At 45.6% G+C, this 18,665-nt stretch overlaps 1 protein-coding gene across 2 annotated transcripts in view; it reads right to left on the bottom strand.

Annotated features, from left to right (window-relative positions):
- The window catches only part of NTN3 (netrin 3), a 113,893-nt gene that overhangs the window by 6,586 nt on the left and 88,642 nt on the right, over positions 1-18,665 (bottom strand). For both annotated transcript variants that reach the window (XM_083412442.1, XM_083412441.1), the window contains one exon: positions 1,140-1,214. In XM_083412442.1, the coding sequence (XP_083268568.1) occupies positions 1,140-1,214 (75 nt within the window). The remainder of the gene's footprint in view (positions 1-1,139; positions 1,215-18,665) is intronic.

The following is an 18,665-nucleotide window of genomic DNA, read 5'->3' as shown; positions in this document are numbered from 1 at the left end:
ATTTCTCCTTCATTTTTGGAGGGGAAAAAGTGCGTCCTATAGGGCGAAAAATACGGTATATGGAGAGGAGGGGAGCGAAATGGAAGAGCTGGGTGGCCTTTGATGTCAGCATTCTGAGCACCCAAAGGCCATATCTGAGCTTGAGATATAGTCCACATTTGCATGATACTTTCGAAACAAGTCATACCACATTAAACAGTTATGGCTCCCCAACTGCTATCTGCCTAAGCCACCCCCCCCACCTGCTAGCCTGCCTTCCTGCTTAGAACCACTCCATCAGATGGCACAGCCTATCATCTTCCTCCTCTTTAGTCTCACTGTTGCTGCTGTAGAACTCAGCAGGGGGAGGATGGAGAGACAACAAGACTTAGCTGGATCTGCCTGCCTTCCATTGGCTCTGGTGCCACCTACTGTTGACCTCCCTGCTTTCCACCCTCCCACCGCCAATGGGCAACAGTTACCACCTGTGCAAGATACTGCCTAAAATTTGTGCTCAGGATCTCCTGCAAATTTTATTTAAAATTTTAATAGTGGCTGTAGGCCCCCTGAATAGGATCAGGGACATGGCACCAGGCAAAAAGGGTTATCTGTCTGTTTTGTCTGTGGGGCATTGAGGGTTTGTTTGGGAAAACAGTGTTGTGCTGTGGCCCCAATCTGATTAATGACCCTTTGCTGCTTCTATTATATTTAGGTGAGAGAGATCGAGGTCCTGATCTCATCTAAAGTGACGCTAACATGTATCAGGAGGACTTATCAGAGGCGGAGCTTACTGTTCCAGCACCTGGAGAGGCACACATGCTGTGCACCTGTGGGGGTGGGGCTAGCTGCCCACAGGGGCGCCACCCGTGGCGAGGATCCCAGGGGGGTGCTGCCAGCAGTGAGTGTCTGGGGGTGGGGCGGCGATGTCACCCCCCTCAGGGATGACACCCAGGGTGTGCTGCCCCGACCGCACCTCCCTTCTTCCACCACTGGGACTTCTGAGCCCAGAGATCTTACAGTCTGCAGCTGGTACTTCTTAAATACTTATTTGGAAACCACTGACCAGAAGGTAGCGCAAGTTCCCAGATGGGAAATTCCTGGTTTGACCTTTACATTCTGAGAAACCTTTTTGCATTAGAGAAAAGAGAGCTGCTCCTTACCGTAATCTTTCTTGCAGTACTTTTTCATGTTAATTTTGTAGTTGCCTTTGGCTGGTTTGCAGTAGGAGTCACAGTCTGCAGGAAAATACAAGGGTGAAATACAATTAGGATGACAACTATGTAGTCAGCAAGGCGGCAGCAACATCATCATAGAGAGGGATGGACAAAATTATCAATTTCTGTTTCTCATTCTTTCTAGTCATTTCCACAGTTCTCTGTATTGCTGCATCAGTTGCCAATGCCCACCAGCTCCCCCCCTGACCATTCCCCATTCCCTCAGCACCCATGGGGTTGGGAGTACAGTGGTGCCTTGGTTTACAACCATAATCCGTTCCGGAGGTCCGTTTGTAAACCAAAACAGGTTGTAACCCAAGGCGCGCTTTTGCCAATGGGGCCTCCCAAATTTTTTTTTTCGTAATCTCAAAAAAAATGGGTTGTAATCCAAAAAAAGGTTGCAAACTGGGACACGCACTTCTGGGTTTGACATGTATCCAAAACGTATGCAAACCAAGACATATTCAAACCAAGGTACCACTGTAAAAGGAAATTTCTGCTTTGGACCCTAGTCATGCTAGGTCAAATGCCCTTGTAGTTGAGACTACACAATATTAAATAAACAAGCAAGCAAGTAAGCAAACAAATGATATTTGAAGGAGACATTATTATTTAGAAGTCCAGCTTGTAAAACCCATTGAGCTTCAACAAAAGCTCTTCAAACCACCGAAATGCAGCCTTTAGGGTGATGTTCAACTAAGTTTTTCTTCAGAGTAGACCCAATGAAACATGACTAAGTTAGCTCTGTTTATTTCAGTTGGTCTACTTATTTGAAAACCACCCTTAGTTTTTAGTTAGAAAAGCAAACAATCTTAAACTGTTGGCATGAAGTAGGAGCCAAAGAAAATGAAAGAAGTACCCAGCTTTTGCTTGATTTTAAATCATTCTCTTGACTTCCTGCACTAAACTTTCATTAAAAATAGTATAATTTGAAAGCCTTGCCATCAGCTCATTCCCTTGCCATAGCAAGGATAGTTCATCAGTTGCTCTGGTGTTTTGATAGACAACATCACCTCTGAAGAAAGTTCCACAATGGCAGTCCATCACAATGCATATAGCTAAGTGCTTCTAAGCTGGAGCTCATCTGGGCAAACAAGCTTGTGGAACACCTCTCTGCCTCTCTGCCTTGACAACAGAAGAGCAAGGAAAATTTTGCATGCTGCTGCTTGCATCAGCCTTCCTGGTGTGGGCCCTGCTGCCTCACCCCCAAGGAGGAAGTTAAGGAGGCAGTGGTTTCGGTCCCATCCTATGTTTGTCGCAACCCATGCTGCTTCTGTTCTGCTGCAGTTCAGCTTCTGCTAAAACCTACATTACTCTATTCACTATCCACTATGGCCGAAATGAATTATGTCATTAACTTCAGTGCATTTCAGTCGAAGGAATGTATCAAAAGCAAAGTAGAAAATGATCTAATAATTTATGCAACATTTGGGGACTAAAAAAAAATCCCACCACAACAGTGACTATTGCTTGTATTCACTTGCGGGGTTTCCGTTTCTGTCCTTGGGCGAATGTGTGAAATGCTGCATTTTCTGCTCCTGTTTCTGATGGAATTTCACAAAATCCCTACCCACAAGCAACACAGGCACCTGGCATTAAACAGCCTGTCCAAGTCAGGATCCAAACTCCCCTCCTTTCTTGGCCAACCCCAAACCTCCCCTCCCCCCCTTCCCCCATAAACATTATTTTAGTAATAAAAAGCAGAGCGACAGAGACATTTCCTCCCCCTTGTCCTCCCCCCACAATTCCCTGTCGCCTATCCTTTGAACGTCTCAATTTGCCTCTCTTCAAAGGTTCCGCTTTTTTGGCTGTGCTTCACCCCCCCCATCTTTTTTCTAAACCCCATTTTTCTTCCTTCTTTTCTTCCTCTCTCTCGGGTTCCTTGGCCAGCTTGGCTGTGGCTGGCACCACCTCCTCTGGGACGGCTGGCACCATCTCCTCTGGGATGGGGCACACAGTCAATGAAGTTCCCTTTTGGGGTTTTCTTTCTTTTCTTTTCTTGGTGCTTGTGAATTGCCAGAGGCTTTGGAGAAAGAAAGTTTGCAGGGGACGGCAGGGGGGGGGAGAGAGAAAATACACTTATCTACATACCCACAACCTCTTGGGCATGCCAACTTTGTTGAGGAGAAAGGGCAGGGTCCCAGAAAGAAATGCGGCCCCAGCTGGGCCTCGGCTGCTCTTGCCATTTCCACTTTGCTCCCTTTTTTCATCCCGGTTTTTATGCTGCCTGCTCCAAATTTGTCTTTGCTAAAAACCACTCAGCATGGAGCTAATTCTGCCCCAAAGCAGAGTGAGCAAAGCTATACATTCCAGACTGCCCCTTTCCCACCTCGGCCAGGCCTGCAATGGCCGGCCCTTTGTTGGCTTTGTTTTTCGCTCCCAGCTCCTGTTTTCATGGGGCAAAAGTGACGAGCCAAACGCCAGTGAGCTGAATGACGGCAGCTGGATCAGTGCACTGCCTTTTCTCCCTCCCTCGTTCTCTCATAGCACTTTCCCCCTCTTGCCTCTTTTAAGGGCTGTAGCTGAGTGGCAGAGCAACTGCTTTGCATGCACAAGGTTCCAGGTTCAATTCCCAGCATCTCCTGGTAGGGCAGGGAAAAGACCCACCTCAAAAATCCTGGAGAGCTGCTGCCATTCAGCATAGATGATGCTGAACTAGACGGTCCAAAATGTTGACTGCCCCCTCCCCACAATCCACCTGTCACCATCAAGATCTTTTGAAGTGGTGCTCAGAGATTTGGAAAGTCAGATTAAAAAAGAGGGGGAGGAAGGTGGGGAGATGAGGGGGAACAAAATGTTTTCTTTTAAAAGCATTAATTGGGGCAGTCCAGAAGTCATAATCCTCCACTCACACACACTCATCCTCCTGTCAGTCTCAAGACCATTTGAAGAAATGCTCAGAGATTTGGAAAATCTGATTGACAGAGAGATGTGGGAGTTGAGGCACAGAATCCTGTGAGGCTGACTATCTTTCAGCAGGCCTGCCTACTGTAGCTTGAAAGTGGTGCAAGCTTTCCAAGTTCTACAGAACTCTTTGTACAGCAAAGTGAGAACTCAGGGCACAAGCTGTTGCCGTCTTTGAAACTCCTGGTTGGGACAATGAGCTATCAGCTCCTTGCTTCTGTTTCAGACTTAGGCTGTTTCTTTGATGTGGCCAGGAAAGAAAGAGTGGCTGAGTTCCAGTTCCTGTTGTCCTACTCCATGAGATTCTCACAGTCTCTGAATAGAGCTGATTGCTGCTGCTTACTCAGCCACTATGCCAAACTCCTCGTTCTAGCCCAGCCACTGCATGTAGTGCTCCTTTGATATGGTCAGTCTTAGCTGGAGTGAAAAAAAGCTTTGTAATGACCCAACAAGGAGGGCCTCATGACCCACCTGTGGGTCCCAACCCACTGGTTGAAGACCTATGTTCTAGAGAAGCTCACAGGTCATTGTCAGGCCTGTTAAAACCAACAATAATATCATTTCCCCTTTTAATTTTAAAACTTAGTGTGGTTGCCTACATAGGGAGTCCCCCAAGAATCTAGAAACCACTTGGTCTTTTAAATGGCCTCAAAGCAGGGATTCCCATTCGAATTAGAAGACTCCTTCATATAAGAGGACTGTCCTCCGTAATGTAAGGGGGCCTGCCCACACTGCCCTACAACAGGGTGTTCTTCTGACGGGGCAGGAGAATGAGACGGTTTATGGAAGACAGTAAATGCAGCATCAGAATCATTTTGTCGGGGAGAAGTTAACTCGCCACAGACAGGATCCACGTTATCACAAATGAGAATACGTCTATTCATATCCACCAAGTCATTGATAAATGAGTTGATGCATTCGTGGCGCCCTCGAGCTGTGGGCTGCTACAGCATGATCAGGACAAGGGAACATGTCTAGCATAAATAAAGCCTAAGTGAAGAGCATAAGAAAGGAGTTGTAGGCACTGCAAAGGCGAGGTTATGTTTTGTTGAGTCTCCATTTGCTATGACTAAAATTTTTCTTCCAAACGGCTGACTATATTTGGAGTTACAAAGATAGTTGCTTAGTCTAGTTTTGCAGGGAGAGGGAGAGGTTCCGAGCCAAAGACGCCCAGATAGAGAAACCATTTTTCATCGTTTTTATTTTGCATGTCTCTGAAGCGGCAGAAGACGTGGGTGTCATCAAACAGATTTCAGAGCCCACAGCAGCAGTGGGGTGGGGGGCACCTTTTGAGGCCTGAGGACCCCCTTCCCTTCTGGGCAAACTCCAGGGGTGGCACATGCCAGAGGCAGAAGTAGGCAAAGCAACACGTTTACTCTCACAACTCTCTCTGTCCACACAAGCAAGAAGCATCACCAGAGTTCAAGGACACATTATAGCCCAGGAGAAACACACCAGTTGCCCTCCATGAAGAAATATCTCATAAACTAAAAGTATCTAAAAGGAGGATTTTACTTCTTGTATGAACATTGAGGCACATGGTCAGTACCACCTGCATATACTAACATATGGCTCATTGAATACCTTATGGAACCTTTATTCTCAATAAAGATGGAATTCCCAGGTGAATAAGGCAAAGGTAAAGGACTCCTGGATGGTTACGTACAGTCAAAGGTGACTATGGGGTTATGGCGCTCATCTCGCTTTCAGGCCGAGGGAGCCGGCGTTTGTCTACAGACAGCTTTCCAGTTCATGTGGCCAGCATGACTAAACCGCTTCTGGTGCAACAGAACACTGTGACGGAAGCCAGAGTGCACAGAAATGCCGTTTACCTTCCCACTGCAGTGGTACCTATTTATCTACTTGCACTGGCATGCTTTTGAACTGCTAGGTTGGCAGGAGCTGGACAGAGCAACTGGAGCTCACCCTGTTGTGGGGATTCGAACCGCTGACCTTCTGATTGGCAAGAGGCTCAGTGGTTTAGACCACAGCGCCACCCGCATCCCTAGTGAATAATGCATTTATTTCTATAGATCTTTATTCTTTGTAAAGACAATATTTGTATGAGTTAATATTTTATTATCTCTTTGGAGCTGCACTGTATCTTCGTACTTTCGTCCTTCAGGCTGTGATGCTTTGTGGTTTATATTTCTGGATCTTTGTTTTATTTCTTTTTGTTATGTTTTCACTTTTTAAAAACACACACACACAAATGGGTGAAGTATTAAATAGATAAAAAAGACACAAGGAGGGTGCAAATCAGGGCTGGTGCGTTGTGTGGGCTGAGGCTGGGGGGGGGGGCTTGGGAAGAGTCCCAAAAACCAGACAAAAAGGACTGGAGGGCTACATCTAGCCTCCGGGCCTGAGATTCTCCATCTCTGCTGTAGTAGAGTATTTATCCAGATGGCAACAATAACATACAGCAGCTTCCTAGGACCACAGCAAACTGTGACCTAAATCGCCTCCTTTTGGATTTGCCCCCAAGCTGGAAAGTGTGCACAGGTACTGTCAGAACTCCCTGCTTGATGGAAGATGTGCAGAAGGTTAAAAAGAGGGAGCAGGAGAAAGACAGACCTGGCAGTTGAAATGGTTCTTTCAGAAACCAAAAAGACCAAGCCAAACTGAGTTGCCAGTAATCCAAATTGAAGAGACGCTGCCAGAACTCTTTGCGACCATAAATCTTTGTCCCTGTTTTGTATAATTTTTTTTAAGTGCCACAAGATGTAAACTAATCTGCTCAGTTAGAAAAACATGGGATATATATATATATATATATATATATATATATATGGGGGGGATTGGGGCAATCTTTGGCAAAAGGTTTCAGTAGGGGGGAAAAGTTCTTAAAAGGACTGGAAATTATTACGATGATTATTTATAAAAGCTATAAAAATCCCCCCGTGAGTGTAAAGTCTGCACCACCCCCTCCTCTGCCCCAATCCAGAGCTCTGCATTGCCTTCCTATTCACACCCTCTCGCCAGAAATGAGCGAGTCTTCCCAACAGACAGCAGGAACGTGACAGCGAGGAACAGAGATGGTTCTGACAAGAAGGATGACTACAATCGCAAGGACGGCTGAGGCAGTGGGGATCAGGGTGGGTGAATTACTTTCACCTGCTACAAGAAAACCAGGGCTTCATTTGAACCTACCAGCACCAAGCTAGGCTCCCCAAACCTGCTTTCAGTATGAGACCTTTGCCCCTGAACTTCTTGTGTCAGATTTTCACGTAGTTCAGGAACGGCTCTCAAGTTATCTGTTGGACTCCAAATCCCATCAGCTCCTGTCTGCATGACAGATGGTCAGAGATGATGGCACTTGTAGTCCAGCAACATTTGGAAGCACCATGTTGGCTGTCCCTGATGCATTTCTGTCCAACTCTCCTGCAAAAGAAGACTCTACAACTGAATACAAAAGCAGAAGCAGGCAAGTCTCCCGTGCACCTGTCAATTTGCCTTCTGTGCCACCATTCAATAAAGATAATGGTGGAACATAGAGCCCCTGTGGATGTTGTTGGACTACAGCACCTATCATCTCTAGCCAGCAAGGCCAATGGTCAGGGATGGCAGGAGTTAAACTCCAGTGGTATCTGGAGGAGCACAGGTCCTGCATCCCAACAATATACCAAGCTCCAGTGGCAAAGGTCACGACTGAGTAGGTTTTGTGAGCCTACAACTGCACTGTGCAGCCACAGAATTTGGTAACTGGTGCTATATAGCATATAGTCAAAGGCCCATACATAAACTATCAAGCACTGCAATATAAACTGAGAGTTCCCTGTGAAGAAGGATTGTCTCCCTAGGTACTAACTTTGGAAGGTCAACTTCAGGTACCTTGACAGACAAGAGACAAGCCACACCATCAAATTTCTGTTGTAGACTGCCTCTTTCTGTGACGCTTGCTCGTATGATGCTTTGGGGTGACCTTTGGCTATGGGGTTGGGAAATTTCTGAAGTCTTTAAAAGTTGTTACACACTTTTGTTCTGGGTCATCACTCTGTTGCAACAGAAAATAACGACCTGCCTTGCATTCTTCAATTGGTTCCTGCCTCTACTCAATCTTCTCTTACTGTTAATGAACTTTGGGGATATTAGGGATACAATGTTACATATGCTTCAGGTTACAGACTCCGCTAACCCAGAAATATTACCTCGGGTTCAGAACTTTGCTTCAGGATAAGAACAGAAATCGGGCTCTGGCGGCGCAGCGGCAGCAGGAGGCCCCATTAGCTACAGTGGTGCTTCAGGTTAAGAACAGTTTCAGGTTAAGAACAGACCTCCAGAACGAATTAAGTTCTTAAGCTGAGGTACCACTGTACTGGGCTGTAAAAGCCAACTCCATCCCCCCCCCTTATATCAGTATCAATCCTTGGCTCTCAGGTTCTGTATTGCGTTCTTAGAACGCAAGAGCCCTGCTGGGTGAGGCTGAAAGACTCATCTAGTCCAGCATCCTGTTCTCAGTGATGTTCAGCAACTAGTATTCAATATCATACCTTTACTTCCTTCATTTAAGTGCTAAAAAGCAGCTCCGGGTGTGTGTATGTTTGTGTGCAGTGGAGGGGGGGAGGCAATAGAGACCAGGAAAATCACATGGGGGAGAAAGGGTTAACCCCCCCTTCCCTGGTTGCAAAGTTCTAGATGGGTGGTGTCGGCTCCGGTTTCATTTACTATTAAAAACAATGACCCATGGATCTCTTAATGTCATCTCATATGGGTTTAGTCCCAAGGCCCTCCTTTTTAGGAAGAGCTTTTTTTGAGCAGCTTACTAGAGCTGGCTACGTCTTATAGTGATACTTCAAGCTGTTGTTTTATTTGTCTTTGGTGACTGTTCCATTTCTCTGTTTATAAAGTTTGTATGTATTTTATCTTAGTGGACTGTAATAAGCCTTTGGCTGGGAATCAGGATCTAAAAATGAACAGGATCTAAAAATGAATAATAAAATATAAATTAAAGATACGGGAGCCCTGCTCTCCCCCCATCTATCTCTCTCCCTCTGTGTGGGCCTATGTCCACATGTAGACTAACCATAGAAGACCATCTTCCAAACTGGGTTGCTTGCAAACTGACCTGATTTGTTTTAAGATAAAACGTGTGCCAAAATAATGTGATCTTTGTGTGTATTTTTTAAAAAGGCATATTGCTGTGGAATTGGGATGGAAAAGACTCGTGAATGAACAGAGATGGTATGTTTCTGAATACCAGTTGCTGGGGGGTCACAGGTGGGGTAAATGCAGGGCTTTTTTTCCCCAGCCGGAGCTCAGTTTTGGCACCTCTCGGGTGAGTACCATTACCAGTGCTTTTTTTCCTTAATTTTTTTTTAGGGGTACTCTCATTTTCCTACTCATATTGAAATACTGCCCCACAATGAGGCCAAACTTAGATTCACAAAATGTTTAGGGGTATGCCTACCCCTACGTGCCCCCAGAAAAAAAGCACTGGCCATTACCATTCTAAGAGAACAAGAGAGGAGTTTATGGTGAGTTTTTTTCTTGAAACACAGAACTGGGTAGAAGGTTGTTGCATTCAGGTCCTGTTTGCAGATTTCCCATTAGGGCATCTGGCTGGCCACCGTGAAAACACGATACTAGACTCTCTCCTTTTTTGTGTTCCAGAGCTTTCCCTGTGAAAACCTGTTCTTTACTACTGAATCGGAGCAAATGGGAATCCATGGAAAACACAAATTGCCATTTGTTCCAATTCAGCAGTAAAGAGTGGGTTTTCATGGGGAAATCTCCATAGCAAAAAGAAAGAGCTTCAAAGACTGAACCTGTGCCTGGAAAGCATGGGACAAAATGTAAGTGTGGATAAGCCCTGCCTCTCACATGCCTGGAAAGAGGGCGGAGATGCATGGTGTGTTCAGAAACCTCTGCTTTTTGCATGACTGGAATGCAACCTACTGTACAAAGGTAAAGGTTGCAGCCATTGGTTCTGTGCATTCTTGATTCTGGCTCCACCCACCACTGGGTACCCACCACCCCCAGAAATTTGTCCATGAGGAAATGTTCCCCACTTTTGTGCCGTTGAGATGAGAGCTAGGAAGGAAGGAGAAGGATGAGGGAGGGAGAAATGGTCTGGGATTTGGAAAGGAGGAAAGAAGAAAAGGGGGAATGGAAAAATGGAAAGAATGTGATCAAAGGGGAAGGAAGGAAGGAATTCAATCCAGGATTTGGAAAGGAAGGATGTTGAAAAGGAAGGAAAGAAGACCATGAGAGCAAAAGAAGGGGGGAGGAAAGAAAGGAAAAGGCCTAATGATTTTCAAAACTTAGTTAATAAAAATATGCCTATGAAAGGCAGGAAATAGTTTGGGGAATTAGTAACGTAAGGAACTTTTTTCTTTTTTTTTAGAAGGCTCAGTTTTGTGCAGCGTACCCTTCTCAGACTGTAAAATTAATTTCACTCCACATTTCTGTGAAGTGCAGAAAGAGAAAATGGAAAAAGAGCAACCAAAATTCATCTGATGTGGCCGGAGGTTGAGGGTAGTAATAGTTTTCCATGCAAGACAGTTTGAGGCTGGTGTGTTCACATGTATTCCAAGTATCCCCAGTTCCAAGTACTATATGGAATCCCTTGTTCCTTGGGGATTTTAAAATACTTGCTCAACCATGCATCTGAAAAATGCTCCCTGAATTGTTTTGGGGATAAATCCAGGGTGAGATGGGTTAATTGCCTTGTTTCAGGGGCCACATTTCAAGGCAACGGAATCCCCAGAGAATGCTTTGCTTTGCCAGGGAGATTCAGAATTTTAAGTTTTATCTGGTTTTACATACTTTTATTCAGACTTCTATAATTTCTATTTTATTTTATTATGAGATTTCATTTCATTTTAGTCACTCTAATATTTGTTAAGAACAATAACCCCTCCCTCTTAAGGGGCAAGGTGTGATTTGCCCAGGAAATTCAGCTTTCTATGTTTGTTCATTTTGTAGTTTTTCTGGCGCCCTCCTTGTCGAACGCACTCTCATCAGATGTCATGGAGATAAAGAACTACACAACTTTTAGAAGACATCTGAAGGCAGCCCTGTATCGAACAATTTTTTAATGTTTGGTGTTATATCATGCTTTTAGACATGTTGGAAGCTGCTCAGATTGGCTGGGGCAATTGAGCCAGATGGGCGAGGTATAAATAATAAAATTATTATATTCATTTCTGCTACTTTGTCTCACTGTTATATTGTCAAACTCTGCATTGCATTGCTCTAAGGACTAGAAACAAAGGAATCTGAATTTCTCTCATACAGGTCAATTCTGAAAGAAGGAGAAGGGCCTGCCATTGTGTAAACCAGGGATGTGGAACTTCTGGCCCTCCAGATGTGGTTGGGCTTCCACTCCCATCAGCTTTAGCCAGCATGGCCAATGGTTAGCAAGTGGGCAGGGCCGGATTAACCATTAAGCAAAATAAGCATGTGCCTAGGGTATAAAGGGAAGGGGGGCACCACAGAATTTTTCAGTTGCCGGATTGTTAACATTGATGGTCACGAATTGCTCAGTTGAGCATTCATTTTCTCAGCAGAAGTATATAAAAAAACCCCAACAGAACAACTGTGCAACAAGGCTGGCTGGATGCCTTATCGCTACTGAGTATAGAAGCAGATGGGGTACATAAGATTAGTTTTGAGGCTCTGAACAAAGACTTTTGTATTGTTTCATTTCAAAAAACAAAATTTTATTTTACGGCTTATTGTTGTTTATATTTTGAATTAGAAATTATATGGGGGCACCAAAATCCTTTAAGTGCTTAGGGCCTCTAAAGGTCTTAATCCAGGACAGGGGTAGCCAATATGGTGCCTTCTGGGAAGTTGTTCAGGCTAGAGCTTCCATAATCCCTGATCATTGGCCATGCTGGCTGGGGCTCATGAGAGTTAACAGTGTCCAATGACACCTGAAGGGCACAACATTGCCGACTCTTCTCTCAGCATAGGCACACATGGCTCTGTTTACAAGCTACTTTGCTGCTTTCAGGTATGATGGATTGACTCACCGCTGTGTGCCACTAGCTTACTGGGTTGCCAACCTAATCAAACAGCTTGCTAACTACACAGAGGATTTGTTCCTTTCATTCCCTCTGGCAATTTCACTTTGGCCACCTTGGATCTTGGCGGGCGTCAAAGGCGCTGCTGCTGTAAGAACTATACCTGAAGCAATGCAGGAACACCAAGCCCAGGGGATGGAGATGGGGATGAGTTCTCCTGCTGCCTTGTCTAGGGGCAGCAGTAGACAGATGCCCGCCTCTGTGCTAAATGAGGCAGAAAGTTGTTTTTTGCACCAGCATGGTAGGCCTAAGACTGCTTGAATGTGAAGGGAAAGGAGGAGAGCAAAAGTCTATAAATTAAAAGCAGAGTCCGTAAATGAGCTAAAGGGGCAACGCGATGAGATTGCAAAGAGAAAGCTCAAATCAAATAGATTTCCAAATGCGGAAAGCTGAGGATCAGCTCACTCACGCTAGTGTATCCATCATGAGGTACAACCTTATAAAAGTGTCAAATGGGGTTGGACGGGCATCAGAGAAGCTGCTTCGTAAGCACCACGATCCCTTGCCAGCTGCTGGTCTGGCAAATTTCCCCTCCCTGCCCCCATCCATAATTCTTTCAAACTTTCAGAAAACCATGCCATTGCTTCAATTCTACAGATTCTATCCTGCCCATTTGCGGCAATTCCAATGCAATGGTTGCCCGGCTGGAACATTAAGAAAACTGATTCATTCATTCAAGGTGATCTGATATTGGGCTCGTCCACACTTCCACTTGTCTTGCTGTTTCCCCCTCCCTGGGAAAAGCCCCTCTTTACCATAGAATTGGAGGAAACGTCAAGCTGGGTTTTTTGTGGTTTGACGTTTGCTCTGATTCAGCGGTAAAGAGTGGATTTTCCTGGTGAAAGCAGCGTAGCAAACAGAAACCCACTCAGACTTGTGCCTAGCAAACACAAGACAAGCAGAAAACCTCTTGGACCCATGCTTTCTAGGACAAGCAGAAGTGTGGACAAGCTCGCTGTTGGCTAATTTAAAGTTGTCTTCTTGGTTCCAAAGGATAACAAAGCATTGTGGGCATCACCTTCAACTCCTGATGTTATGGCCTGGCTATCTGAAGCATCAACAACTTCTATAGGGTCCTTTTTGAAGACTCGGATCATTAACTGAGTCCCTGCTCAGATCCCGTGGCCTTAGGAACATAGAAAGCTGCCTTATACTGAGTCAGACCCTTGGTCCATCTAGCTCAATACTCCCCACACTGACCAGCAGTGACTCTCGGGGATGTCAACCATGGTTCATTCCCAGTCCTACCCAGAGATGCCAGGGATTGAACCTGGGACCTTCTGCATGCAAGGCAGATGTTTTACCACTGAGCTATGTTTCTTTCCCAACCTTTCAAGACAAAGCAAGTGTTAACTAGGCTTCTGCGCAATGCCCTGCCAAGCAAGGTGGACTTCAGGCACTTGGTGAAGACATGACTCTTTAATAAGGGTGATTAAACAACATTTATGCTGCTGTAGGTTGTGTTTGCCTTAATGACTGCTCAATATGTTAATCTGTGTTTTATTGAGGTGCCTTTTTTTGTATACGGCAACTAACAAATGTAATAAGTGTTAATCATGACTACAGATCTGTCAATTTTGATTTCACACAGTTTCTCGTTTTTTCTCATCTTAAATCCAGTTTGCCCTATTTCTGCTCATGAATATATTTGCACTAGCTTTTTAAAAAAAGTTTGCATAAAAATTATTATTTCTGCCTATTTATATGCGTTTTTGCAAGCAATTTCCCCTTAGCAGCATCCATTTTTCAATGTTAATACACACTTTACAATATTAATACACACTTTTTTTTGCAAGCACTTTCCATCAATATACACATTTCTCTGCTCACTCTTTGGTGAGAGAACTGCATTGCAAATTTCAGAGAAGTGTGGGTTTCGAAAGAGAGCTGTGTTTTGGCTTGTGAATTGCTTTGCAAAGTGAAAATCTGAACAGTAGCACTGGGGACAACATGCCATCAGATTATATTCTGGGCTCCTATAGAAATCGTCTGACGTTCAAGGTGCCCTGTTCATTTTTTCCTCTTCAGGGAGGGAACCCCCCCCCCCAGCACACATCAGAGAGGTTGCATTGGGGGGTGGGAGGCGGGGGGAGCTCTTTAACATTTGCTAAGTCTGTGCTGCTCACCTGTATTGTAACATAAAAGCTTTATTGGAGCAGAAGGGGAAAATAAGATTAGAAACAGACGTCAATAAAACGGCTGCCCTCCCCCACCTCACCCCGCCGCCCCAACTCTTTCCTCCGTGAACCTACTGCCAAAGCAAGCCTCTCCCAAACTGCCTTTTTCTCTCCTAAAAAACCATGCTCTCCACATCTGCGTCTCTCCCCTACAACCTGCCTAGCACCTTTATTCCATAGTACCCAAACTCCTTTTTCCACTTAAGCAAATCTCAGTGGCCTAGCTAGGCACCTTCACCACCACCGGAGGAATGATATGAATGCAGCACTGCGCTTGGCGGGGGGAACCCATTTTGTGGCATGCATCCAGGTGGGCACTGAAAGGAAATAGGTGCCATTTGGTGTCAGGGTGTATGAGCAAGGAAAAGACACAGGCAGAAGACTGGTGTGTGTGTGGGTGTGGGTGTGTGTGTGTGTGCACTTTCTTTTTTTCTTTTTCACACATAAGGCCTGTGTGAGTGTGCAAGCTGGTGCTTGAGAAGGAGATGGTGTGTGAGATTGGGTGCAAGAGAGAGAAACTGCACAACCTTTATTTTCTTTTCTTTTCTGGAGGGAGGTGTCCTACCTATGGCTGTCCTGCAGATTTTAAACGTGTCTCTATTGTGCGTTTGTGTGTGAGCCGTTCAACAGGATAGAATGAGGTGCAAACTGAGGCGGCAATTGCAGCTACAGCCTCTAGTAATTTCTGGACTTTGGTTTGCGGGGGACTTCTGAAAAATTCAGATTCCTAAGCAAGCCTTCATCTGTGGAAAAAGTGTGTGCTGGCTCAACAATCGGCAAGTTAGTAGCATGCCCAAGTGAGCATACATGTAGGTGGGGCAGATTGAAAAGGTGAGAGGTGGAGAGGCCTAGCATGTGTATATCAGCGGCAGCTGAGTAAGTGTGGATGTGAAAGAGAAAGTGGAAGAGATCCATAGTTGGCATAACAGGAAGGCTGCTGGGCTCCACTTCCATTAACTTTCATGAAATGTTTTTCACTCTTTGAACTTGGCACCGGCTCTCTATGTGTGTCTCTCCTCTGCTTGTATAATATGAAAGAAGAAAGTCCGAGTGAGTTTGCACATCTGGTTTATTTCTCCTGCCTTTTTTCTTTTAAAGGAATATTTTGTTTTAAAAAGAGATGTAACTTAATTAGGTGTTATGGCTGCAAATCTTTTTACTGCCGAATTCCTTCAAGAGCCATACACGGTAGAATTGTGGGCATAACAAAGCATTGAGAAGTGTGTGTGTGTGTGTGTGTGAGTGAGAGATCCCCATCTGAAATCCTGGAGAGCTGCTGCCCTTCAGTGTAGACACTACTGAGCTAGACAGAGCCAATGATCTGACTCAGTAATTGGTAGAGCCGTGGGTTCAAGCCCCACATTGGGCAAAAGATTCCTACATTGCAGGGGGCTGAACTGGATGACCCTTCCAACTCTACAATTCTATGATTCTAAGACGGCTTCCTATGTTTCTATGAAATGTGCCCCTGGTCATCCAATTTGGGCTGATGCAGATAGTTCATGCAAATTTTACTCCCTGTTTAACTTCTTCTTTCTATTGTTGTTGTTGTTGTGGTTGTTGTTGTTGCTGCTGCTGCTGCTGTTACAATATTCAGTTTCTTAGTTGCCTTATAAGGGAAGTCTCTAAGTGACTTTTCATACCTACCTGCCCTTGTGAAATGTGAGTTCTTACTTCTATTTGTGGTTTATATTAGACAGAAGTGTCAGGAATCAGAGAGAGAAAGAGACAAAGCTGGAGAATGCAACGGAGGATGGTCCATTAGGGTGAAATGGGGCACTGCCCCACCAATCTCAGGTTGCTTTCTTGCTTTCAACCAGTCGTGTCAGCTTCCTCTTCCTTGGTCTAAGTACTGCCCTTGCAGAACTCAGCAGGGAGAAGTATGGTGATAAAACTGGAATTAATTGTCTCCACCTGTCATTGGTTCCTGCGCCATGTACTGTTGGCTCCCTGCCTTCTGCCCTACGAGTCCCAAAGGGCACCAGCTGCCAACGCTGGAGATTGGAGGTGGGGATATATTGTTGGACCCCAACTCCCAACAACCCCATCAACGTTTAGAGGTCCACAAATTCCCCATCCCCGATGTAGATGAATATAGGAGATGGGATAGGAGAGTGACAGATGGCGGTGGAAATGGATAAAAGAAACTGCAGCAGCAATAAGGTAACAGCAATTAAGTGGGGGTGGGAGGAAAGGTCATCTATCTCTAGAAGATAAAACAGTTTTGAGTTGGCATGGGTAGAGCCATCTAAATCCCTGGCTGGCAGCAGCAGGGTTTAATGAAACAGTGTAGCCACATCTGCATCCATCGTTCTGGCTAGAGTGAAAGTCAGGGGGCAGGTGGAAGCTGCAATTCCACTGTGCCAGTTCCCAAACGGACACAGTGAGGAGGCCTGGATGGGGCTGGTGGCTGTCATGTGAGGGCAGCGGGCTCAGCTGAGAATCCAGGGGATCCCTTGCTGGCCCAGGTCTGCCCCTCCCCACCGTGAAAGACCCAGCAGCAGTGGTTTGTGCACACTATATGGGCAGGTGCACTGAGGCACCTTTTGGCAGCAGAGCTTGCTGTAGTGCAGAGGTGGTGGATGCAGGCAGGGCTGGGCGGAGGGACCCTACTCTTTCTAGCCTGGCAGACTTGAGTTACAGCCTAAGAGACAAAAGGGCACTGTCCTTAACTAATCCCAGAATTGCAGAGCCACCACACAAAAGGTCATGTCCTGGCTCTCAACCTGCTTAACACCTGATGGGGGAAACGGATGGTGACCTGATGGAAGAGGTTCCTATGGAAGACGGTGGATAGGCATGAACATCCCTCTGCTCACTGTGAAAGTAGTATAATCTTCTGTGTGCCCTATGTGCTAGAGTTTAGAAAGGATTCCTCCTCTGTACACACTGCTCACTTGTGATCAAAGTGACCCTCCCACAAAGGGCCCAGAAGGGCAGGCAGCAGAGACACCCCCCCCAACTCCTCAGGGGAGCATTCTTCCACACCAGGAAGGAGACAGGGACTGCATAAGCTATGGAGGACCATAGCTCAGTGGCAGAGCATCAGCCTTGCCTTCAGAAAGTCCAAGGTTCAATCTCTAGTATCTATAGGTACAGCTGGGAGAGACCCCTGCCTGAACCCTTGGAGGGCTGCTGCCAGTCAGTGTAGACAATACAGAGCTAGGTGGACCAATGACCTGACTAAGGCAGCTTCCTATGTTCCTAAGCCCCAGCATTGCCGGTGGGGAAATGATGCTCTTTTCATCATTTTCCACGGGGGAGAAGGACCTCCCTTTCCTCTAATTGAGGGACAGCTGCCATGGTGCCTCACTCTTAATGTTGGAGACTACAACTCCACCATCCATTGGCCATGCTGACTGGGGCAGTCCAAAACATCTGGAGAGGGCACAGTTACCAGCCCTGCCCTGTAACTTGACATTTACAGAGCAGGAACTAGACGTGCAGCTTCCATTTTCAGCCATAAACATTTATAGTCAGATGGGGCCTGAGCCTGAATAGAAGCCAAGGTGGGTGGTGTTGGTGTTGGGAGCCCAAATCATTCCTCTTCATCCGTGCAGCCCTTTCCCCTTATTAAAAACCAAAAAAACAAAACAAAACACCAGTTATTTCATCTCTAAAGGCTTTCTAAACATACAGCAGGTGTGTCAGATTCTTTGAGGTGTCTGGTAACAGTGCTCTATTTGTTTCAGTCCCCTTGCCTTTCAGGTGTTCAACTCTCCCCCTCCCACTCCCTTTACTAGCCCCCCACTCCACATAGACCAGCCCAAGCAACAGCTTTCTCCCTCCCCCTCTCCTTGTGTTGAGAGAGAGAGAGAGAGAGAGAAAGAAAGAAAGAAAGATCCTAAGTTCAGACAGCTCTTGCTTGTCATTTTTGTTGTTGGTTGTTCCAGTCACTCTCTCTCCAGATTTAGGCCACATTCTCACCACACTTTAAAGCACTATGATATCACCTTAAAATTAATTAATTTGTTAAGGGTGCTGATAGTTCTTAGGAGACCCCCTATTCCTCTACCAGGGCTACAGTTCCTACAGTAGTTGCTAACAGTCAGTCCCTCATCAGAAGGAAGCCAGCTGATTTGCGCAAAACCAAAAAATGATTGCGTTCTGCGATCTGGTGCGAGCCAGCTGACTAGTGCCAGAGCAAAAAACTGGACATTCCAGGTTCTAATCAGAAGCAGGGATGGCATCTGTAATTCCCGGATGTCCTGCTTAAAATATTGTGGGTTATAGCCAATATTAATCTGCCTCAGAGTAGACCTGTTGCAGCTAACCGACAGGCCTAACTTTGGTTCTTTCATTTCCCTCTACATAGCTTTTCATTTCTGTATATAGCTCAGGATACAACCCTGTATTTTTATTTA

This window comes from Podarcis tiliguerta, assembly GCF_965153285.1.
Source record: "Podarcis tiliguerta genome assembly, chromosome: 14".
Taxonomy (NCBI): Eukaryota; Metazoa; Chordata; class Lepidosauria; order Squamata; family Lacertidae; genus Podarcis; species Podarcis tiliguerta.
This window is presented reverse-complemented; position numbering and strand designations above follow the sequence as displayed.